The sequence below is a fragment of the Malania oleifera genome, chromosome 3, assembly GCF_029873635.1.
Source record: "Malania oleifera isolate guangnan ecotype guangnan chromosome 3, ASM2987363v1, whole genome shotgun sequence".
NCBI classification, from domain to species: Eukaryota; Viridiplantae; Streptophyta; class Magnoliopsida; order Santalales; family Ximeniaceae; genus Malania; species Malania oleifera.
In genome coordinates, this window is record NC_080419.1 from 4,763,725 (window position 1) to 4,789,973 (window position 26,249).

At 35.3% G+C, this 26,249-nt stretch overlaps 1 protein-coding gene across 2 annotated transcripts; it reads left to right on the plus strand.

Annotated features, from left to right (window-relative positions):
• Positions 1 to 1,240: 1,240 nt before the first annotated feature.
• On the plus strand, positions 1,241 to 24,642 carry LOC131152239 (bet1-like SNARE 1-1). 2 transcript variants are annotated; one of them, XM_058103997.1, is made up of 7 exons: positions 1,241 to 1,551; positions 1,818 to 1,905; positions 21,288 to 21,432; positions 22,339 to 22,395; positions 22,487 to 22,546; positions 22,681 to 22,766; positions 24,101 to 24,642. In XM_058103997.1, the coding sequence occupies exons 2-7, from the start codon at positions 1,892 to 1,894 to the stop codon at positions 24,126 to 24,128; spliced, it is 390 nt and encodes a 129-aa protein (XP_057959980.1). In that variant the 5' UTR covers positions 1,241 to 1,551; positions 1,818 to 1,891; the 3' UTR covers positions 24,129 to 24,642. The 2 variants fall into 2 exon arrangements, with proteins under 2 accessions (XP_057959980.1, XP_057959979.1); XM_058103996.1 differs by having other exon boundaries at positions 1,262 to 1,551; positions 1,855 to 1,905.
• The last annotated feature ends 1,607 nt before the right edge of the window (positions 24,643 to 26,249 follow it).

Sequence of the window (26,249 nt, forward strand, 5' to 3'; positions counted from 1 at the left end):
GTCATTTTTATAACTCGGTATAAATTCACATTTTGTGTGTAATTACAATTCTGTATAAAATCTCAACTTTGCATATAATCATAACTCAGTATAAAATCACATTTCTGCATAAAATCACAATTTCTCTGTATAATATCACAAAAGATTCCAACTAATTTATTTCTACAATTATAACAATTTATTCTCATGCCACATAATTTAAATATTTAAATCATAATTTGATAAACTGTCTGGGAAAAATATATTTTACTAAAAACAAGGTATGATCATCTTCACAATTTTACTTTAACTCATAATATATATTTTCCAGGAAAAATGAGATGATTACCCTGCTAACTTGGTTTTTCTCAAATACATATATAATAATTAATTTTTATATGCCTAAATCATTCAGAAAATAATATGCAACATTTCTGTACTTATAATATCAGTTTTAATCGATTAAATTTCAAAAAAAGATGACATAATTTATTCTCCTTACCTTATTCTTAGAGTGGTGCCTACGATGCCCAAACAACGAATCCACTCCGGTTAAAATGCTGAGAATCGGAGTTAAGACCCAGAAATGGTGTTTATTTATCAATTTGACTGAATTTTGGAGAGAGAGAGAGAGAGAGAGATTTCAAAAAAAAGAAAAAAGAAAAGAGCTTCTATCTATTTATAGGCTGCTGGTGTCGACGGTTTGACTTTTAACCAAATCGATTTTTTATCATTTTACATTTATCAGTCCTCGATAATACGAAATTGTCGACGATTTTCCTGAACTCCATCAAATCGTTAACGATTTGGTCTTACATCAAACCAGATTCCATTTATTTTTATCATTATTATTATGATTATTATTATTTTCCGGATCTTCACTTGCTAACATGTTGAAACTTTATATATTACTGACAATTTTGAGAGGGGGCTAATTTCTAATTGTGAACTTTGTAATCTTCTACATTTTTTTTAGCACACTCACTACAAATCCTAAGAAAAGTAACTTATCTATCATATGGTAAATTCAGTATAATTATACGGTATTTTATCCAATTTAAACAAAATTAAATATAAAACTTGAAATAAATATATTTTTAACAAAAGATTTAAAAATTAAGTCATTAAACACATAAAGAGATGCTAAAATAAATATCGCGACAACCATTTTATTGAAAAATTTTTATGGCGATTACCCAAATTTTTAAATTTTATTCGAAATTGACGGGTGGCCTAACACCCAAAAAAAAAAAAAAAAAAAAAAAATCCATATCAAATCTTCATAATTTTACTCCACAACGAAGAAATCCACATGTGAAAATTGAAATCATCTCTGAAAACGGAACATTTTTTTTGGTTTTGTTTCTGTAAGTATTTTTAAAAGACAAAATTAATTTTTTGGGGGGCCCCGTATCACTCCCTGGATCCCGTGTGTGCAGTCATCGGCGTTTTTGCGTTCTGCCGGAGCATACAGCCGTCCGGTCGAGGCGGATATGGAATGAGAAGGCATTTCCTTCGGCAGGAGACTCGCTAGCGACGGTGCCTTCAATCTCCCGTGCTTTTGATTTCTAGGTTTGTTGTTCAGGTTTCTGCGATAACTGGTTGGAATTTTTGTTTCTCATGTTTTATGTGTTTTTGTTTTCAGAAATTATTAAATTAAAAAAGCTTACCTCAACTAGGGCCAAATGCCGAGTTCAGTAGTGTCGGTTTATTGAAGAGCTTGATTTTCCCCGGTCCTAAATGATGGAATTTTAAGATTTAAAAAAATTTCCAAATCGTTTTCTTTTTCGTAGATTTTGTTGGCAATCTATGGTAAAATCTTCCTGTTTCTTTTTCAGAAAAATTTCCGTCAATTGTTCTCGTGTTGGTTTACAGGCGGAGAAGAGTGCGGAAGTTGTGATTACTGTAAGCCATGAGTTATAGAAGGTTCGGTTTTTCTTGTATTGAGCATTTACATTCCCCACTCTCTGTTGTGTAATCTAAAAATAATTGTTGCCTACAAAAAAAAAAAATTGTTTACCTTATCTGTTTTGCTTTTCTTGATGTTATTGATGAAAGTTCTACGATTTGTATTGTTGATTTGTTATTACGTGCGAACTTATTGGTTGATTACGAAGGCTAACTTTATTGAATGTTCGATAGATCTTTTGTTCTACTGCATAATGGGGGTTTATATCACTTGTTATTTGTTCATTAATGATGAGAGCAAAATTTGTCCCACATTCTTCGAAGTTCAAAGACCTATTGATTGCTTATTAAAGGTGACCTTCAGGTTCCTGGGGAAATAAAGTGGGAAGGAGAATGGGTGCAACTCCTATTCTCCTGTTGTGTCAAAATTGAAAGAAGGAATGTATTGCAGGAAACAAAGAGATAAAACTGAATCTTGGAGAGAAAAACGAATTTCCAATTTGTATTTATTTCGTGTATATCTTACATGTACATCATGGACCTCATGTATATACACGTAGAATTCTAACTAACAAACCAATTAATGGCTAAATTAACAAGAAAACTAATGCTGAAAAGCAGAAAAACCAACTTAACAGAAATGATGGTTATTGTGACGGTTTGAGGCAGAGAACAAAGCATTGCTTAAGTCAGTTGTAATTGTTGACGGTTTGTGTCTTGAAGCAGAAGACATACATAAATTTAATACTCCCCCTCATGATGGAGTGTAAATATTTATAACACCCATCTTGGAAAGAATATTAGAGAAAAGATTGTAACCAAGAGGTTTTGTCAAAATATCGGTTTACTAACCAATGAAAGAAACATGTAATGCTTTCGTAGTGCAGGCCAACAGTTTCTCTCTAACAATATGACAATCAATGTCAATATGTTTGTACGTTCATGAAAAACTATGTTGGCGGCTATATGCAAGGCAACTTCATTGCCACAAAAAAACACGACTGGTTTATAATGGGTGACAAGTAAATCGGTCCACAAATGTTGCAGCCAAGTAATTTCACATGTAGTCGTTTCCATGGCATGATATTCAGCCTCTACTGTAGACCTAGACACTGAATTCTGCTTCTTGGATTTCCATGATATGAGGGATTGTCCAAGAAACACACAAAAACCAGTAATGAATTTTCTAGTGTCTCTGCATGCAACCCAATCTGCATCACAAAATGCTTTTAACTGTAAATCATTTTTTGATGGAAAGAATGACCCTTGACCAGGATTGCTTTTAATGTATCTCAAAACACGATGAGCAGCAACCAAATGAGCTTTAGTGAGATTTGCAATATATTGACTTAATATTTGAATAAAAAATGACAAGTCAAACCTTGTAATGGTCAAGTAGAGAAGTCTGCCTACTAATCTTTTGTAACAAAGCGGATTTGAGAGAGGCTCTCCTTCCGTTTTAGATAATCTCAAGTTTTGGTCCATAGGAAATGAAGCTGGTTTACATGCTAAATACCCCGAATTAGACAATATTTCATGAGCATACTCCCTTTGTGAATCGCAATGCCTTTTTGTGGAATGAGCAATCTCAAGACCAAGAAAGTATTTCAAAGGTCCGAGATCTTTGAGCTTAAACTGAGAATGGAGGTACTTCTTTGAATCAGCTACAACATCATCCTCATTACTGGTAATGATGATATCATCTACATATACCAGCAATGCAATGAACGAATTATTTTTCTGTCGAGTGAACAACGTGTGATTAGTCGAAGATTGAACAAAACCATGAGCTAGCAAGGCAGATGAAAATTTGGAGAACCACTGTCTTGATGCTTGCTTAAGACCATACAAAGATTTATGTAGTCTACACACAAGTTAAGAGTTAGTAGAATCAACTTGAGCAAATGGTAGAAACTTCCCTTGAGCAGATGTTTCCTTCAAATTGTAATGAAAACCAGGATGTAAAGACATGTACACCTCCTCTTCCAAGTCTCCATGCAAAAATGCATTATTGACATCCAGTTGATGCAAAGACCAGTTCTTGGAAGTAGCTATGGCTAACAAGACTCGCACAATAATTAACTTCGTGCATTGTATCTTTCCATAGAACCATCAGAATTATATTTAATCTTGTAAACCCATTTACATCTGACCACTTGTTTGTTAGGAGGTAAATGAGTTATAGTCCAAGTTTTATTATCGTCCAAAGCTTGAATTTCATCAGCCATGGCATTACACCATTGAGTGTGTTGAATGGCTTGTCGAAAAGATGTTGGTTTTTTTTGCAAAGAAATAGAAAGTGTGAATGTTTTATGAGGACAAGAAAGACTAGAATATGACAGAAAATTAGAAATTGGATATTTTTTTTTTTTCATGAGAGAAAACCATTAGTCATGAAATCAGATGATGAAGTGGCATCTGCAATATTAGCTAAGGTGCAATGATAATCTGCAAGATATGATGGAATTTTGTGAATTCTAGTGGATTTTCTAATATGAGTCTGCGAAGTATTAGAATCAAGATTTTGCTGAGAAGAAGTTGAAGTATTTACTGGTTCATTTATGATATTGGAAATAATATCAATTGAATCTGAAGAAATGTTTTGAGTAGCTTGAGTTGTAGGATATGTGAGTACATCAATAGGAATTAGATCATCTGGTTGAGGAACTGGTATGACTACCGATGGAGTGGGAATATCATGACCAGTTTTGAATGGAAATACAAATTCTCGAAAAATTACCTCTCTGGATAAGAAAATGATATTGGTTTCCAAATCATAGAGTTCCCTTGGTGCCACATGGATATCCAAGAAAAACACAAGGACGAGCTCTAGGTGCAAATTTAGACGATTATGAGATAGAGTAGATGCAAAACAGAGACAACCAAATACTCTAAGATGAGTATAAATTGGTGGTTTTGAGAATAACACTTCGTATGGTGTTTTACTAGACATAAGAGGAGAAGGTGTTCTATTTATTAAGTAAGCTACTGTAAGAACACATTCACTCTAGAAAACAAGGGGTAAATTTGCATGGAATCTAAGAGGTCTTGCCTCATTTAATAGATGTTGATGCTTATGCTCAACTACACCATTTTGTTAAGGTGTAACAACACATGTTTGCTGATGCAAGATTCCCTTAGAAGAATAGAATTCACGCATTTCAAACTCAGCACCTCTATCAGTCCTTATAGTTTTGATATGAATGACTAGTATTGAATGGCGATCTTTTATGTTTTGCCAATGGACAAACATTACAATTGAAATATGAATGAGTATGTATATCAGGGAACATCTTTTGTAGTGTTTGAATCTTATGAAGAGAAGGATGACCTAGTCTAAAATGCCAAAGATCAAAAGGAGGATTTACAACGGAAGTGAAATTTACAGAGAAACACTAGAATTTACAACAGATGCCTGCAGCAGATATAATCCAGCTACTTGCTTAGCCACTCCAATCATCTTCCATGAGTGTAGGTCCTGTATAAAACAAGAATGAGAAAGAAACAACAAACAACAAGAATTTTATGTGAGTCTTTTGACTGAAATGAGGTAAAAAGAGAAAGATGGAACATACAAACATTATGAAGAACTAATGAATCTGATATTTTTAGAGTCCCAATATGTGTAATAGGAATATATGTACCAGTAGGCAATTTTATTGATGTGTTTTTAACAAAAGTAATTGAAGTGAGATGCGAAATAGAACTGACCATATGATCAGTAGCACCACTATCAATTATCCACGAATTTGGATGCTTAGAAACATAATCAGGTAGATTAATCATACTTGATAAACTCAAAGGGTTTGAAGCAGCAGATGATTTGCTCATAGCATTCATGGCTGAGGGTTGAGGTGTCTGTCAAGAGGGTTGTAGAAAGGAAAGAAGTTGTTGGCATTGTTCTTTAGTGAAAGGAAATTGAGGATTTGTGGCTGAACAATCTGAGTCATTGGAAGATAATAAAACTTGATGTGCAGAAGATGTCTTGGTTCTTGAATTCTAACGATATCCTGGAGGATATTCATGTAACTTGTAGCATTTGTCAACCGTATGCCCAGTGAAACCGCAATGAGTACAAACTATTAGACTCTAAGTTTTGTAATTGATTTCTGTTAAAGGGAGGATTTTTTATTCCCCCTTATTTTCCCTTTTTCTTTACTTTGTGTACATTCTTCTCTTTCAAATAAAATTTATTTGTTTATCCAGAAAAAGAATTATTCAATTTTTAGCATTGAGGGATTTGTTCAGCATGTTTCTCTGGAAGACATGCAGTGGGATTGGCTGGCTCTGCTTTCTTGAATTGCTTTATTTCTTCCTTTTGTATTTTATTCCTGTTTAATTGCTTTCTTATTGTAAAGGGAAGATATCTTGTCCTCCTGTTTTTTCCCTTTTTCCTTTTTTCTGTTTTCTTGATTTTAATCCTACTTTCTTCCTTTAATATAATTCATTGTTCAAAAAAAAAAAATAGGGATTTGCTATTATTTCCCATATTATTTTTCTCTATCATTAGGAGAAAGCCTAAAGGCTTGATGTGTAACCATGAGGGGTAGATCTTTGAGACTTAAGCCCTAAATTGAATCTTGTTTCAATTTTCCTTCTCTCTTTATTTTTCCCATTTATTTTCTATTATCTTCTTTATTTTTCTCTTAGATTTTGGATCCTCTGTTGCCAATCAGTCTTGCATCAAGTTAGCTAGTTAATGTTGGTGGTAGAAGGAGGGGGAGGGATAGGCCTAGATTAACTTGGACTGAGATAGGGAGTGGGGGTTTCACAGCCTTCCATTTTGTCAGTGGGTATTGCCCTAGATCATGTGGAATGGCAGAAGAGGATTCATTTAGTTGACTCCAACTAGTGTGATATAAGGCTTGGTGGTGGTAATTGTTGTATCATGCCTTTCAAATGATAAGTGTTATACCTAGACCTAAGTTCAAGTCATGGAAATAGCCTTTCCAAAAATGTGGAGATAAAGCTGCATCCATGTTGCCCTCATTGGACTCTCGATGTGGTGTGGGGGCCCTGTGCATTCACTGTTGCACAATTACATGGTTGGAAGTGGTGGATCCCACTACAGGCATTTATTTTAATACAAATAAATTAGTGTATCCATGATGCTTCTTGATTGCATAACAACAACAACAACAAAAAAACCAAGCCTTAGTCCCACTAGGTGGGGTCGACTATATGAATCCTTTTCCGCCAATTTATGCGATCATGAACCACTTCTTTTGATTGATTCAAGGATATTAAATCCTTACTCACTATCTCCTCCCAAGTTATTTTAGGTCTACATCTACCCCTTCTATTGCCCCCCCATAGTAACTAAGTCACTCTTTCTTACAGGTGCACTATGTGGCCTACGTCGCAAGTGTCTATACCATTTGAGTCATGCCTCCCTTATCTTATCTTATATAGGAGCTACACCTAACTTACCACAACTATGTTTATTCCTTAATTTATCTTTCAATGTTATACCACTCATCCATCTAAGCATTCTCATCTCTGCAACTTTTACTTTTTGGATATTATGTTTCTTCGTTGCCCAACATTCCGATCCATATAGCATTGTTGGTCTTATAGCTGTCCTATAAAACTTCCCTTTCAATTTTAAGGGTATTCTACGATCATAGAGCACACTTGAAGTACTTCTCCATTTTACCTAACCTGCTTTAACTCTATGCATTACATCATCTTCAATTTCTCCTTCAGCATGCATAATAGATCCAAGGTATCGAAATCTACAAGTGCTATTTTTTTCTTCATCATCAAGTTTAACTTTGTCCCCAATATTCCTCCTATCATTACTAAAATTACTTTTCATATATTCTATCTTATTTTTACTTATCCTAAAGCCTCTTGATTGCATAACATCGATGTAAAATTTTGGAATTTCAAGAATATTTTTCAATTTGGGAACATTTTGGCAGAGTTTTATGAAAAAGTCAAATAAAAAATAAGTTTGAATGTGGAACTGAAATAGATAATCTTTCTTTCTGTCCTTCTCGTTTTGATAATAAAGAAAAAATCAAAAGGACAAATGCAGCATGTTCGAATAAAATTAAAGAGATATCTTCATTTTTAGAAATGGATGCATCCAAGAGAAGTTAGAGGCACTTGTAACTTGGAACAGGATTACATAACCATCATCCAAAGATAATTTAGTTGTATGATGAGACCAATTAATGAGCTGGTAGGGACAAATGATTTGATTTTAGTTGAAGGTACCAAAAGGAGAATAACAAAGTCAAAGCCTCAAAGGAGACATCAATTCAGATGGTGAGGAGAAGTCATGATGGCCTACAATTTAATGCCATTTTTTCTCACTGATGTTTTTGGTTAGCCCCTGCATTTAACTAATGAGGTTGCTGCTGATATATTTGAACGGCGAATAAGATTGATGGAGCCCAAGGGTTTAAGCTTTGTTGATGTGGGTCAAGTCCATGAATTCTGTTTAGTTTATGAACACTGTAATTACCTACGATTTGGGACTTTTTCAAAAGTTTTATCGCTATTATCATTGAGCAATACACTTGACTCCTGAAGGTTATAAATTGCAATATGGTTCTTTGGATTGCCTGATTTTGGAATGCTAGTTACTCCAAGTTTTCGTCAAATGTGAGTTAAATTGATTTTGGCTTGTCAACTGGAAACTTGGGATTTATCTTCTATTTTTTTTAGCTGTTTGGTTATATTGATCAACTGGTCCATACTGCCAATTTTAGATTTCCAATTCATATCTTCTCACGATTCAGATTGTGGCATGATTTTAAATTGTTAAGGATATTTGTTGCATGGCTAGCTTTTGAATTAAATGCAATGAAAAATGGTTGCTTAAGGTGCTTTGATTCGAAAGGTGCCATTGGAGAATATGCTTGCACCTTTGTGTTCAGAAACAATTTGGTACATCTTTTATGTGATTTCCAGTTTAGTTCATTAAATATTAAATAAGCTTTACTTCTTTATACATGCACCTCAGAAGAAGCCTTGCTGGATGTTAAATTTAAACTGCAATTCCAGTTCTGCTTGTGCTATACTTTTGACATTATGTTGGATTGCAGTGAATGCTTAGTTTTAAGAAATCACAATGGGTTTGATGTGGCACTTAAAGGGCATCCCCAGGCCACAAAGCTCCCCACTTTGCGAGGGTAGGGGAGGGATGTCACAGTGTACGCAGCCTTATATCTGCCTTTTATGCAGAGATGCTGTTTCCTTGGACTCAAACCCATGATCAGCTGGTCACAAAGGAGCAACCTTTACGAAGGGCAACTTTTCTTTGGCACTTGGCGATGGGGAATTTTCTTGTTGAGTTCTGCCCTGATGATTCTCATCTGATCAAAAGTTTGAAAAAAATTCTTAACTAATGAATTGTATGAACCTATACTTCCGACCTTCATATAGGCATTTTAGACTATAGTAAGAATCTATGCCTGGCATCTGCATTATTCTCCATGTAAACAGGTTAATGAAGGTGATAGTTGTTTTGTTACATTATGCTTGATATATGATATATTGTGAACACAGGGATCAGGGCTGTAATTTATCATTCCTTAATTCCTGTTTGCCTGCCAGGGAAAGGATATATGTTGGAGACTAACCAGCATTTTAAGACTTGGGTGATTTGTCACAATCAGCTTTGTACATTGATTATTGATCCTGGTAGTGGTACAAATGTAATTTTTGAAGAATCTGTGAGGAAATTGGATTTAAAAGTTGAACCACACCCTGATCCACATAAGATTACTTGCTTGAGCAACCAACTGGAAGGTCCATGATTGTTGCTTGCTTAGCTTCAATATTGGTTTAATATGGAGATCATCTAGTGCAATGTCCTTCCTCTTAAGATCTGCAACAATCTTATGTGACGTCCATGGTTCTTTGGTACGAGGGTTAAGCATGATGCTTAAGAAAATTCTTATACCTTCTCCATTGACAAGAAGACACATAAGTTGATGCCCTTGAGCTCTTCCGCTAACCAAATTGAAGCACTCCACTCATTCCTTTCCTATGAAGTGCGATGATTCCTTTGATTGTGATGGATCCTTGTGCTTTTCCCAACTTGACAGAGTCGAATTCTTGTCGACAAAAGGGAATTGATGTATAGGATGGAAGTGGATTGTTGGGTCCTAAACTCTAGTTCATTTAGTTTATTAGTAGTTATTGTGTATGTTCAGTTTAATTTGTTATGTTTATTGTGGTTTGTTTGTAATGGAAGTGTCTTTTAGGGGCTTATTTGTAGTTTCATGTTTTTAATTCTTTTCACTAAATTAGTGTTTGGACATCATCTAAAGACAGTTTGTGAATTTGAATTGGAGAAGTTGAACGTGTGTTTCCCCTTGGAGCTCCTTTTTCCCTCTCCCTTTTTCCTCTTCTTTCCTCTCCTCTCCTCTCCTCTCCTTTCCTCTCCTCTGTTTCTCTCCCTATTTCTCTCCTCTTGGCTGCATTTCCAACTGCTGTTTTGCATCAACGGCTCTATTGAGTTTCTTTGTGTGTGAAAAGAATAAACATGATTGGAATATAGCGTGTGGTTAAATGATGCAAGCTGGAGCTCTGCTTCATGAATTTGGAAGGGCGTGGACAAGCTTGGGGAAAGGAGACCCAATGATTGTTAAATTGGAATGAAACGATTGAATTTCTCTGTTGGCAATTGGGCATAATCCAAGTTTTGAAGTATCCTCTTATTCAGGACAACTGTCTAAAGGTTAGTTATCCCAGACTGTGTTTTGCTGTAGAAAATGAAGAATGAAGAATATGTGACATGGGATTCTAGTTGGACACAAAATGGATGCGGAATGTTACATTTAGGAGAAGATTGTTCAATTGGGAAATTATGAGTAAACAAACTTTATTCCTTGCTGTATTCTGTTTTTTCATGCAGGACAATGATGTGATGGAAATTTACAGCGAATAGGAAGTGTGATTTTTGGTGTATTCCCAAGAGAGGGGTGGGGGTGAATGGGATATTTTAAAAATTCCAGGTCACTTGTGCCCTATTTTTAAAACACAACCACACAAACTTGGAGATATACAAGTTTCAGTATTACACAGCCAAACTAATTTAAGCTAAGAATTTCTCAAACAATCAGTATTACACAATCAATCTCAAGTGCAATGAATATTTAAGACATTCGCAATAATATAAACATACACAAGCGGAAATTAAAAGAGATAAGAGAAAGAGAAGCAAATGCAAGATTTTACGAGGGTTGGCTATTCCCGCCTACGTCCTCGCCTCAAAGCAACTCGCTTGAGGATTTCCACTATCCGCTCCTTAACCAACGCGGAGCTGCCTTATTACAATCCGCTTCTTCCCAAGGCGAAGCTACCTTTCCAGACGATTCCCCATGTTTGGCCTAATTCTATACCTGAACCATGGATACAATGGAAGTAAATTGGTTTGAGTACAATGAAATGCTTCTTGAAAGCTAGTGTGTACAAATGAAATTCTTAGACACTCTCACAAGATATGATATAAAGCTCAATAGAGTTTAAGGGTTTCTTAATAAGATTTTTGCAATAAGAGAGTAGATGATCTTTGAATATAAATATGTATATGAATGCTCTAAAGATCCAAACCCAATAAAAATTTTCTCCACAGATGATTTGCAAAAATGAATGTAGGAGAAGTAGGGTTTTGCTCTCAAAATGACTTTTGCAAAAATAAACAAGTCGGATATTTTGATGCGAAGAAATATATGCTTAAATGAATGCTTTCTTCAACAGCCCTCAAGAGCAATAAATGTTTTGCAAATGATGGGAGTGAATAAGCCCTCAAGAGCAATAAATGTTTTGCAAATGATGGGAGTGAATAAGAATGAATGCTCTCTCTCAAAAATATTTTTCAAAATGAATAAAAAGAAGAGAGCAGACGAGCTTTTTGATTTTGAGAGAAAGTATATAAAAATGCCCAAAAGTATGAGTGTGTGAATCAATATGCTCAAAAGTTGTTTAATGACTTTTAAACTTGGTATTTATAGGCATTTTCGGCATATAGCCATTATATGGCCATTGGAGCAATAGAAAATTAATATATTTGAATTTTATGGCAGTTGGGAGCTTAAAAATAGCTCAACCCAAGAGGTCCGGTCGAATGGCCTTAGGCGATTTTCAAGTCCCCAAGGGTTGGTCGACTGGGGCACAAGATCCGTTCTGTCGGATCGTCAGGTCGATCGACTGGGCTTTATACAGCTTAAAAGGGCTGGTTGAGTGGGCCTTTGTATTCTGGTCAAGTGTATGGTCTGGTTGACTGGGCTATAAGGGCCGGTCGACTGGGGCCTTTGTAAATTTGTTGTTCTGGCCATAAGGCATGGTCGGTCAAGTGGGCCTTCTTGGTTGGTCGACTGGGCACTTAAAAAATATAATTTTAAGCCCTGTTTTTCACACGTAGTAAGCCTTCTAATGAGTTAACTCCACCTAGGACAAGTGTATATGAATTTTCATGAAAAACTTGAGTCTCTAGGGTCAGTCTATGGTCATTTTTGAGCTTTCATCATATCATGTAAGATAAGCATATTACAAACAAATCTAAAACAATACAATTGAAAATTTATGTGTCTTCATCCTTTTGCTCTTCAAACTTTCATGGAATAGGCCAAGTTATATGCACTTTAAGTTCCTCATGGCCTTCATTGTACCTCGACTATTGGTGCCTTCTAAAAGATATTTCTATTCAAATACTAAATGCACAAATGAGAAACTTGGGATTTGTCATTATCAAAACGGGATAGGACTTATAAAGTCAACAAGATGTACAGATTGAAATCCTTTAGGGGAAGCATACGAAGATGAAAAATTTCCTAAAATGGAGAAACAAGTCAACCTCCACCTGTGATGCACTTAATGTCCTAATATTTTCACACATAGCCGGTCTCAAGCCTGGGTAAAGGAGAAGGGTTTTGTTAGGTAGTTGACAACCAGCGTAAAATTTGTTAGATCTCTATGATATGAATCCTTACCGAATATTTGCTCGGGCGTTCCCTATGAGCGACGCGTTGCACTTGTACCATTCGAGTGTAGCGAAAAGTGGGTGAGGGTGGGTTAGGTTGTCGCCCTGAAGTGACGCGCCACGTCAGCGCCCGGATGGTGTCAAGTATGCGAGGGTTCCTGCATCATTTTGGACGTAGGTAGGTAAAGTAGTTAGTAAGGAAATTAGGATTAGATTAGCAACTTGGAATATAGGGACACTTACGGGTAAAAACATGGAAATTGTGGACAATGATTAGAAGAAAAAATAATATAGTTTGCTTTCGAGAAACTGAGTGGGTGGGGGAGTAAGTTAAAGAAATTGATAAATCAGGATTTAAACTTTGGTATACTGGAAAAGAAAAACATAAGAATGGAGTAGGAATTATTGTAGACAAAAATTTAAAAGATAGCGTTGTTGATGTAAACAGAGTAGGGATAGAATTATAAATATCAAGGTGGTATTAGGCCAAGATATAATAAATATCATTAGTGCTTAGGCTCCTCAAGTAGGCTTAGTAGAAAATCTTAAGAGAGAATTTTGGGAAGATATGGATAATATTATTCAAGGCATATTGAGAAAATATTCATAGGAGGAGATCTGAATGGACACGTTGGAAGGGATAATAAAGGTTATGAGAGGATACATAAAAGATATGGATATGGAGACAAAAATGAGACTGAGGAGATAATCTTAGACTTCGCTATGTCATATGATTTTAAGAAAGAAGAACACTTAATAACCTTTAAAAGTGGACAAAATAGAAGTCAAATAGATTTTTTTTTTAACTAGGAGGATTGATCGTTTATCATGCAAGGATTGTAAAGTTATTACAGGTGAAAGCCTAACCACACAACATAGAGTTTTAGTGTTAGATATATGTATTGAAAAATGGAAGAAAAGGATAACATACACCAATGTAAGAGAACTAGGTGGTGGAACCTAAAGGGAGAAAATATAATAAAATTTAAAGATAAAGTGATCAAAGATGGGGATTGGACTATAGAGGATGTGATAGATACAAATACTCTTTGGAGTAGATTAGCTAGCTATATTAAAGAGATAGCAAAAGAGATTTTAGGTGAATCAAGGGGAAGATTCACAAATAAAAAAGAAAGTTGGTGGTGGGATAAAGATGTCCAAAAGGCCGTAAAAACAAAAAGAATTTGGTATAAAACGTGGTAAAAATGTAGAGACATGGATGAGTTTGAAAAAATATAAAGAGGCGAGAAAAGATGCAAAAAAGGCCATTAGTGAAGTTAAGCACGGATCATTTAATAGTTTTTATGATAGATTAGATACAAAAGGAGAAAGAGATTTATTTAAACTTGCTAAAGCTAGAGAAAGGAGTAAGGACTTAAGAAATGTAAAATCTATAAAAAGTGAGGATGATATTGTCTTGGTTAAGGACGAAGATATAAAAGACAGATGGCGTAGTTACTTTAGTAAGTTATTTAATGAAAACCAAATAGAAGACTTAAACTTAGAATTGACAAATGAGGAAAAGACTAAAAATATGAGATTTATTCGCAAAATTAGAGTTAATGAAGTTAAGTTTGGACTAAAAAAGATGAAAAATGGAAAAGGTATAGGACCAGATAACATCCCAATTGAAGTTTGGAAATGCTTAGGTGATAATGAAATTATATGGTTAACTAATTTATTTAACACAATTATAAAAACTAATAAAATTCCAGATGAATGAGGAAAAACGCTTTAATACCTATATACAAAAATAAAGGGGATATTCAAAATTGTAATAACTATCGCGGAATTAAACTTATGATTCATATGATGAATCTGTGGGAAAGGGTAGTTGAACAAAGATTAAGGCTAGAAACGAAGGTCTTAGAAAATCAATTTGGTTTTATGCCTAGGAGATCTACCACAGAAGTTATATATCTTTTAAGAAGATTAATAGAAAAGTTTAGGGAAAAGAAGAGGGACTTGTATATGGTATTTATTGACTTAGAGAAAGCATATGATAGGGTATCTAGAGAAGTTCTATGGTGGATTTTTTACAAAAGAAGTGTATGTAGTAGGTATACTGATGTCATTAAGGATATGTAGGATATGTATGATGGAGTAATGAAATGACTAGTGTAAGAACTATAGATGGAGAAACTAGAGAATTTCCATTCACCATAGGTGTACATCAAGGATCTGCTTTGAGCCCTTATCTTTTTGCTTTAGTGATGGACCAACTGACTAAGAACATTCAAAATGAGGTGTCATATTGTATGTTGTTTGATGATGATATTGTATTGATTGATGAAACTAGGGATGGAGTAGAGGCTAAGTTAGAATTATGGAGAGAAGTTTTGGAATCTAGATGCTTTAGGATAAGTAGAAATAAGATAAAATATATGAAATGTAATTTGAGTAATGGTCGGAGGAATATTGGCAACAAAGTTAAAGTTGATGATGAAGAAATAAATAGCACTTGTAGATTTCGATACCTTGGATCTATTATGCAAGCTGAAGGAGAAATTGAAGATGATGTGACGCATAGATTTAAAGCAGGTTGGGTGAAATGGAGAAGTGCTTCAAGTGTACTTTGTGATCGTAGAATGCCCTTAAAATTAAAAGGGAAGTTTTATAGGATGGCTATGTATGTATTAGAATGCTGGGCGATGAAAAAATAGAATATCGAAAATGTAAAAGTTGCCGAGATGAGAATGCTTAGATGGATGAGTGGTATAGCACTGAAAGATAAATTAAGGAATGAATATATTTGTGATAAGTTAGGTGTAATTCCTATAAAATATAAGATAAGGGAGGGACGACTCAAATGGTTTGGGCACTTGCAATGTAGGCCACATAGTGCGCTAGTGATGAAGAGTGAGTTACTATGGGGGGTAGTAAAAGGGGTAGGGGTAGACCTAAAATAACTTGGAATGATATAGTGAATAAGGATTTAATAGCCCTAAATTTGTCAAAATAAATGGTCCATGATTGCATAAATTGACGGAAAAGGATTAATAGAGCCGACCCCACTTCGTAGGACTTATGGCTTGGTTTTTTTGTTGTTGTTGTTGTATGGAGAAACAAGTCAGTGAACTTTTTTATGTTGGTTGTCTGTTTTAGAGAAAATTGTAGCTGAGTTATGGAGAAGGAAGAAATTATTTTCCCTGGATTTGTTAGATTCATGCCAATTTTTTAGGATTGTTCTAGAAACTGTACCACATTTGCTATTGCAATCTAGTTTGTCATGGAAGGTTTGGATGGAATGTATTAGATGGTGGGGGTAGAGGGTTTTGATGGGTGTTTTCAAAGGATACGGTTAAACTTTTGCCATTTGGTATTAGCTTGCTAACCACAAAATTGGAATTGATATGGGAGGGCTTTGTTCCAGGTCATTTTTCAGATCATCTGATTAGCCAGAACCATATTTATTAAAGGGAATTACGTCGATTGACAAGGTTGGTATATCTTATAAGAATAAGGTTAGTGTTAAGATTTGATTAAAAATGAATGACCTAACTTGAAGATAGGTCTCTCCCTTTATTTATAATACAAATTTAAATACATTCTAATGACAATAATACCCTTACTAACTCTCTAATTAACATACTAACACACTTAATAATAATAATGCTAAAAGACATATATAACCTCTAACGCTCCCTCTCAAGCTGAAGCATAAATGTCATAAGCTCTTAGCTTGTCACAAAAGAATCTAACACGAGCACCCCCCAACGCTTTAGTAAGCAAATCAACAACTTGCATGTCCGACTTCACATAAGCGGTTCTAATGAGCTTCTGCACAAGTTTCTCCCAAACAAAGTGGCAATCAATTTCAATGTGACTTCGTCTGCTCATTAAAGACCGGGTTGGAGGCAATTTGTGGAGCAACTTGATTATCACACATCAACTTCATAGGCTGAGAATGCGGAAAACCCAATTCTTCCACCATGTTCTTCAACTAGACAAGTTCACAGGTAGTGTGAGCCATAGCTCTATATTTTAATTCAGCACTTGACCTTGCCACCACATTTTGTTTCTTACTTTTTCAAGAAACCAAATTACCCCCAACCAAGATACAGTACGTGGTGGTGGATCTCCGATTAGAAAGCGATTCAACCCAATCTACATCTATATATCCATGGATATAAGTGTGACCCTAATCACGATATAAACGAACTCTCCCAGGTGCACCTTTGAGATACCTCAAGATGCGAATTACTGCGTCCCAATGAATTGTCCTCAGAGAATCTAGAAATTGACTCACAACACTTGTTGCAAAAGATATATCCAACTGAGTAATTGTGAGATAATTCAACTTTCCAACAAGTCTCCAGTATTGTTCAAGATTAGGTAGTAAAATACCCATATCAGACATTAACTTGCTATTAGGATCCATGGCTATATCAATCGGTTTAGATCCCAACAAGTCAGTTTCATATAACAAATCAGAACAAACTTCCTTTGTGACACAACAGTTCCGATACAAGATCTCGATACTTCTATACCCAATAATTATTTCAATAGTTCCAAATCTTTGGTTTGAAACTTTGTCTGTAGAAAAAGTTTGAGACTCTGAATACGTTTATCATCATCACCTGTAATAACAATATCATCCACATAAACAACAAGAAGGATCTTACCCAATGAAGTATGACGATAAAACACATAATGATCCACAACACACCGTCAGACCAAACTCAAGTATTACAACACTAAAACGACCAAACCATCCTCTGGGAGATTGTTTTAAACCATACAAAGCCTTCTTGAGCCGACACACTAAGCCCGACTCCCCTGAGCAACAAACCTAGGTTGTTGCTCCATATAAAACTCCTCCTCAAGGTCACCATGCAACAAGGAATTTTTTACATCTAGCTGATGCAAAGGCCAATGACAAGTAGTAGCCAAGGAGATGAACAGACGTATTGATGTAAGTTTGGCAATCGGAGAAAAAGTATCAGAATAATTTAGACCATACACCTGAGTGTATCCCTTAGCAACAAAAGCCTTTAGACGAGTCATAGAACCTTCAGGGTTGACTTTCATTGTGTAAACCCAGCGACAACCAACCACAGACTTCTCAGGAGAAAGAGGTGCCAAGTCCCAAGTACCATTGTCATGTAAAGCATTCATCATATCAGCTATAACATCCCTCCATCCAAAATGGGCTAAGACTTCTAAAATAGATTTAGGAAGGGTGGTATATGGCAGAGCAGTTACAAAACAATAATAGGAGGGTGATAAATAATAGGAGGGTGATAAGGAGTCGTAAGAAACATAGTTGGAAATGGGGCATTGAGTACATGTGTGCTTGCCTTTCCGAACAGCAATAGGAGGATCAACATCATGAGAAGTATGATCATTAGATGAGGAAATCAAATGCGTGGTAGTAGAAGCTAGAGGGGACTCTCTTCCTTGGAGCCGCCGTCGTGAATGCACTTGCAAACTAGGATGATTAAGGCGATGAGAAGGACTCGAACTACATGGAGACTGAGATGGTTGGTTGGGCAAGGACAACAATGTAGAATCTAGAAGATTAGGCAAAGGAAGAGATTCATTGAGCTCAGAAGCGCTCAGTGACTGAGTGTAGTAAGGTTTGCGCTCAAAGAAGGTAACATCGACAAAAACAAAGAAGCGATGCAGCACATGACTATAACAATGATATCCCTTTTGAGTATACGAGTAGCTCAGAAAGATACATTTTATAGCACGGGAATCCGACTTATCCACCCCAGGAGCTAGTTGATGAATAAAGGACACACACCCAAATATACGAGGAGGAAGAGAAAATAAAGGTGAATTAGGAAAGAGAATGGAGTAGGTAATTTTACCACTAAGAATAGAGGATGGTATTCTGCTGATCAAATAGTAAGCAGTAAGTACAACATCACTCTAAAACACTTTAGGTATATGCATTTGATAGAGTAAAGTGCGAGTGATTTCAAGAAGATGTCTATTTTTCTGCTTTGCAACCCCATCTTGTTAAGGAGTATGGGCACATGATGATTGATGAATAATACCAAAATGAGTTATGTAAGTAGTGAATTGTGCACTGAAAAACTCTTTAGCATTATCACTTGATTCACTTCGAAGTATTTGAATGGGCAAACCAAATTGAGTTTTATTTCAGAACAAAAGGCACAAAAATACATGAAATAAATCAAAACGATTTTTTATTAAATATAACCAAGTCACTCTTGAATAATCATCCACAAAGGTTACAAAGTACTAGAAACCCAACTTAGAGACGACCCTACTTTTGAGTTTTTATTTGTGGCAGCGATGCAGGAAACAAATTTTTGGGATTCATAGATTCCATCCCAACACTTACAAATCAGCAATCACACCAAAAACAAGAAGAACAATCGAAACTAATTGGGAAAATCACAAACTATGTGAAGCACTGACACGATGAAGGATGAGGGGAACAACTCACCGATGGATATAGTGCTGCCACAGCACTCACAAACAACAACCACACGAAAAACAAGAAGAAACAATCAATAATCGGAACAATCACAAACCATGTGAAGCACCGACGCAACCACGGACAAGGTGAACAACTCACTGACAGATATAGCACTGCCACAGCCTCACAACTGAACATATGAATGCTCCACGGCTCCAAAAAAACTCACAAGGAAGCCTTCACAAACCCTGAATAGAAATTAACGGAATACTGCGAGTGCATGGTTGAAAAAGGTTGAATTTTTGAGCAAAAACTGGCTTAACTGCTTGATAATATAGTCTAAAGAACGAATTGGAGCATGGCAGAAGAAAAAAAAGAAAAAAGAAAAAAGTGGCCAGAACTGGTCTCACGCGCCGGCGCGTGAGATTGGCCCTGCCGGCATTTGGCTGGTGCGTGGGGGGTCCTCTGGCGATGGGGTTTTGTGGGGTGGGTTGTTGGGGGGGGGGGGGGGGGGGATTATGGTTATATGGTTGGTTTTGTGATTTAGCATGGGATGAAGGTGGATTAGGAAAGAACAGCTGTGGGAATGGTGTTTTCCGGCGATGGCTGAGGGAAATAGGGTTTAGATAGGATCATGCTCCGATACCATGTTAAGATTTGATTAAAAATGAATGACCTAAGTTGAAGATAAGCTCTCCCTCTATTTGTTATACAAATTTAAATACATTCTAATAACAATAATACCCTTACTAACTCTCACTAATTAACATACTAACACACTCAATAATAATATTACTAAAAGACATATATAAGCTTTAACAGCTAGCTTGCTGGGTTAAGGCAAACAGTGCTCTGAATTTTTCATTGAATGACTTCTTTCTTACGATTGAAGGGATTAGAGGCAGTCTAATACCATTTAGGATTGGGAGGAGAAAAACTGTAGTGGATGCAACCCTCACTGGGCAGCTTCTTTTCCTTTTATTATTATTTATTTATTTTTTGGGGAAATACTCTTTACTTGGCACCTTGATGTATCAGTTTTGGCCAAACCAGGTCCTGCTGGCATTTTCCCTGATCGATTGATTGCCTGTGAGATCCTAGGGGTGTGTGTATTTTATTTTATTTCATGTTTTTTTCAGATGCTGCAGGAGTTTGGGATTTTGGATTTGGATTTGGATGGGGCAGAATCGGCAGATAATTGGCAAATTGCAAAGTACTGGATACTTTCAAAGATTTAAGTTATGTTTGGTTTATGGAATGCCTATTCCTTGGAATAGATTAGTTATAATTAGTTATAGTTATGTAAAAAATGTTGCTATCGTAAAGCAAATAACAATGCGAAACTTTTTATGAATTCTTAGCAAGGAACATGCAAGGAATAACTATCCCCAAATTTTATCATAGGAATGCCCATTCCTTTCTTATTACATATTGGATAAAATAGTAATAAATATACAAGGAATAGCTATTACCTCTATTCCTAATTGTTTTTTCTATATTCCTTCTTATTCCAAGGAATAGCTATTCTGTGAAGCAAAAAAAATAACCTTAGACTAGAAAGTGATTGTAGCATTTCTTTGACTAAATGAATAATGAAAAGAACAGGCCATGGAAATATAAATTCATCTTCAATAGAACCTCTCTGGCTTGTAACAGAATTCATTTGTTGTTTTTCACTCATACTTTGAGGGAGGCGGCTTTCTTATGCTGTTTCCTTGGCAAAAAAAAAAGGGGTGGGGGAAGAGACCTTTGTTAGCTTTGTTGTAAAGCATGGGAGTTTCTTTCATACTTTGTTGTAACTGGATTATATGTGATGCAAAGTGAGATAATTGTTTCATGATTGAATCTGGTTATAATTTTTTGTATCAGATTGCTGAAGCTGAAATTTTTTTTTTTCTCTTTCTAATAGCATTATTTTTAATTTGAAGGTAAGAAGAAAAGTTGCATGAGTGGCTAATAGTTTTTGACAATGTGTCTGTAACCCATGCACACTTTATCCTGGCTCTCTTCTGTACCCGTCACTATTTCTTCATAAATTTAAATTATGGTGTGATTTCTTTCACACAGGGAGCACCGTGGCTCTAGAGCTGCGCTCTTTGATGGCGTTGAGGAGGGTGGATTTAATAGGCCCTCTCACTCCCATGACATTGATGAACATGACAATGACAGAGCAATGGACAGTTTGCAAGATAGAGTCATCTTTCTGAAGAGTGTAGGTTTCATCTGCAATCACATCTCTTTTCTTTCATTATTTAACTGTTGTTTTGTATCCATCTTTTTCTAGCTTATCTTCCTTATCTGGACCTCCTCCTTTAGTACTTTAGTTGTTTCATGTGCTATGACACAAAATCTGTATTAATTTTTTCATACTGAGATTTTTTTGTTGCTCTTTGGGGCATTTGTTTTGACTCTTGTGGCTGTTGTCTGGCGGGTTTTAGAGGACTGGGAATGTTTGTGCTATACTTATTTGATTAGTAAAAACCCTCACATCTTTACACAGTTCAGTTATGAATATATTTGTATGTGCTTGAATGCAGTTTTAGGAAATTTCACCTCTCTTTGGTGCAACTTTGGGTCACAGTGGCTTCACATTAGTTGGCTCTCATGCCAAAAACTTGAGCTGATTATTGCATCACATTTGTAGCGTCGGCAGTTTCCATTGATTACTTTATCTTAGGTTACTGTAGCATTATGTGTGCATTTATGATAATGTGGTGACATGGGGCTAAAAAATGCTTACATCAGTGACTATGACGCATGATTACTGGGAATATTGGTGTATAAAATGAGGTGGATGGCTAACTTGCCTCAAGAGGTGGCTTGAAACCTTTGCTGCTTGAACTTGGGTATGGGTGCTTGTTTGTTTGTTAGCCTTGCTTTTTATTTATTTATTATTCATTTTTTGAAGATTTTACATTATTTTGAAGTGTCTGGTATTTGTATCCTTGTCCATGCCATGGCTGACTAAGTGTTCGAGGTGTGCCAGAGCTTAAAGCACATGCTGTGTTCCAGACATTGTCTTGTGTGTGCAAAGCTTTCTTTCCTAGAATATAGATTTCTTGAATTTTCTCCTTTCAGCAAGTCATAATGCATGTATTTTTTGCTCTTATACACACAGTTAACAGGTGATATACATGAAGAGGTGGAGAGTCAAAATCGGATGCTTAACCGAATGGTACATTGCAGTTGTTAAAGCATTATCTGCTGTTCAAATGTTTTTCTTTCTTTCTTTTTTCATTTTAAAATTAATCTAATATATAAACCAGGGTAATGACATGGATGCGTCAAGGGGAATTATGTCAGGAGCCATGGGTCGGCTGAAGATGGTAATGTTACTGGATCTGCTTAGCTATCTCAGTGTTCTTTTTTTACTCTTCCCTTTTTTTTTTTTGGTGTGGTTGTTTCCACTGCTGTGATCCCATGGGTGTCTGTTGTGTATGATTAATGTGTCATGTTCCAGGTAGTTGAGAAGAAATCAAGCAGGAAAATGTGCTCCCTTGCAGCATCTTTCGTGATTGTCTTCTTAATCGTATACTATCTCACCAGGTAGAAGCTTTAATATTTTTACTTGTTGCATTTGCTGCCATTTAAGTTAGGAAGTGCAAATTCTATTTCTGTATTAACTTTCTCAAGTAAAGAAGTTCCTAGGTCTAAAAATATATTTAAGTGTGGTTTGGATTAAAATTTTTAATCTCTGGCAATTTTCTTGCTTGACTTCATTTTTTGAAGCAATTTGAAATTTCTAGATCTTGAAATTTCTACAATTGACATTGTTTATATAAAAAATCCTCCCTTCACAAATATTTAGTGTCTGTTTAGTTGTGAAAAATGTTTTCCATTTTTTAGTTTTCTAAAAACTTATAAAAAAAATTAGCTTATTTTTTAGGTTTTCAAGATTCCTATTAACAAGGTGGAAAATAAAGAGTTTGTTTTAATGTGCAAAACAATTATTATTATTATTATTATTATTTTTTCTAGATTTTAAAATAATTACAAAAAAGACAGCTTGTTTTCCAAATTTTCAAAAATTATAAAGGTAAAATTTGGAATCATGGATTTTGGAGCTTGAATTTGGATGTGTGGATTTATAAGAAATTCTATATGTAATCCACACAAATTAAGGTTCAAGATATGAATTTCATGTTCATATATGCAAAATAAGAGTTAGAAATCTAGAAAAATAATAAAAAGACATTTTCCAACTTTTCTATATAAATTTGGAAAACTAAAAAATAAAGTGGCATTTTGTAATTATTTGAAAAATTAGAAATGAAAAGTAGAACTATTTGTACAAGCAAATATTGCCAAAACTATTTATTATTGTTCATCTAATTCATACAAACATTGTACAAATGAAAAATTAGCTACATTTTTGGTAATTTTTTAGAAAATCAAAATGGAAAATGAAAACTATTTTCCATAACTAAATGGGGCCTTATGTTTCGTTTGGATCAAGGATTTTGCTTGAGAGAAGAAAGGAAAAGAAAACAAGTGGTCAATCCATTTTCTATTGTATTTAATCTCTATTTGAAATAATAGTAAGAAAGAAATATTGTTTATTGTGATTAAAAATTAAGAAATTAAAATGTTAATGGTATGTAAAATGAAAATTTTGTCCATCAATTTAGTTTATATTTATTTTCTTCTCATTTTCCTTGGGAACCAAATACAAAAATGTGAATTACTTCATTTTTCCTCCCCTTTCCCTAAGCTCTCCCAAGTTCCCACCAGTGCCTTGAGCTATTTCTTTTACATGTAGACAGGAATTTTTTTTTTGTGCCTGGACTAATCTTGAAGATATTGCACTGGTTTTCTTGATATAACTATTCTCAGCAAGTCTCCTAATTACGCGATGAAGCTGATTAGCCTTTCATTTGCAGGGTTCTTGGATATTTCATGCATGGCTGAAGTATGCTTACGGAGCCTTTTTGTGCAAGTTTGCCCTCCAATAAATGTGGACAACATACAGAAACTACTAAGCAGAAAGAACAAAATAAGTTCAAACCCTCCTGAGCTCATTTCCGCCCCTAAACTCCTGAATTTACCCTCCCTTTGGAATTGTGGGGTCAACTTCAAGGGGCGCATGATTAGTCACGTGGACCGTAAAACGGACACGTGGATACCCGGTGCATAATCCCAAAAAAAAAAAAAAAAAAAAAGAACAAAATAAATACAGAAACTAGTGCTTGCAACTAGCCTTCTAGTCCTTTTCTTTTGGATCGAAAGCAGGCACATTGGGATTCATGGCTGCAATAAAGACTAATTGCGAGATAGTGGCTCAAATCATGCCAAGCATTCGCCAGTGATCACTGCTTGAATGGCATATTTATTTGATTTTGTAGATCTTAATAATGATAATAACTCACACTAGAACTATGGTTTGTAATTATTGATTAATGGGAGGAAAAGTGCATATTGATCATATTTCTAGTGCCACTGATCATTGTTTATCTTTCGTGAGAATCTACACGGCAGATTATACAGTAGAAGTGTACCCTGGAAGCGTATTGAAAGGAGGTTGCATCTAGCAGATCTTACATTATATGGCACAGTAATGGGACATTGGACCTGTTCAAACAATTTCAGGTCCATGAGAGAATCATGGCAACAGGGATAGGAGCGAATACCTCATGGTTCAGCAGTGAGAGTCAGATTTGGGTTGAGCTATAGCTTGGGCATTCTACTTTCGATTTCTTGCGAGTTCAAATTTGCATTTAAATTTATATTTGCGATATGGGTTTTTTTTTTTTAACTAAAAGAGGGCGACACCTCCAATTATTTATTAATAAACTCTTACTTTTGGCGGATAAATACCGTGGTTACAAGTTAAAATTAATCAATCAAATTAGGACAAATAAAATTAAACATAACTAACAAAGGAGATAAAAACATAAAGATAATCAAAAAACAAAACGAAATGCACCAAACAAAACTTTAGAAATGAACTAACGACGAACGGAAATAAGATCCCACCTATTCATCCGAAGGATACCTTTCAGATAACGTGGTAGAAGATATTGTTCTTCGTAAATTACATTTTTTTTCCATTTCTCTTTATTTAGTAAGAAAATTAGTCGCACTATTGCCTTCCCTATATTGATGCATCACTATGACATTCACTTCTTCTAATTCTACCACGAGCTCTTCTCAAAATTCCTAAAGATACCACAAAATACATTTACCTTTTCGAAACCAATCAATTACAATTCGCGAGTCACTTTCAATAATCACATTAACATAATGTAAACATTTGCACAAACGAATTTCTTTCCTAATTATTTTTAATTTCGCATTATTATTCGTACCATTGCCAAAATAACTTGAAAATTTAGTTGGTAATTTGCCAAATTTGGCCATAGAAATGCCATCTCGGCAATTACTCTTATAAATTTGAAGACACTCAATTTACTTTAACTAAAAAATTGTTTGCTTATGAATAGGTTTTCAATGGCCAGTTCATGTTTACAATAATGAAAATGTTAACTTCGTCTTGTTTCATAACAAGACCATTGTATCAATGAGCACCTTCTGTCTTTAATCAGGAGAAAAAAAAAGGGATTGTTTTTAAAATTCTTAAGTGGATGATTGGGCTCTGGCCTTTACGCGAGGTCGGGGGTTGGAGTCCTCTCCCTTGAGATCATACTCGGGGCTTGCCATGCTGAAGGGGCGAAGGTGTATCCATTGGTCACAAGGGTGAGGTAAAAAGTGGGGGTTCGTAGTTGGGAGCATTCCATTTATGCATCTTTGTTTAATGATAGGCTCTAAGATAAGCATGCATTTATATTTTTCATTATTCTTGCATTTTTTGTTAGATTTTTACTACAGAGAGGATTATGTTGCAAGATTTGAATAGCTACATGACCTTAGTTGTGAAATCCATGAGAACTTGGTTCGGGTTTCTGAATTTGATCTTGGATTACAATTTGGAGTTAAGTTTCAAGCTTTTAAATTTGTCTTGGATTTCCTTGTTCAAATTGAATTAAAATTTGGTCAGGTTTTCATGTTTGGTTGTATTTGAAGTTTGAATTT

Bases quoted from the DNA above. Each gene is read 5' to 3' on its own strand.
- LOC131152239 (XM_058103997.1), top strand. The intron at 21,433-22,338 runs GTAGGTTTCATC...TTATACACACAG, and splicing joins GAGTCATCTTTCTGAAGAGT to TTAACAGGTGATATACATGA. The intron at 22,396-22,486 runs GTACATTGCAGT...TATATAAACCAG, and splicing joins ATCGGATGCTTAACCGAATG to GGTAATGACATGGATGCGTC.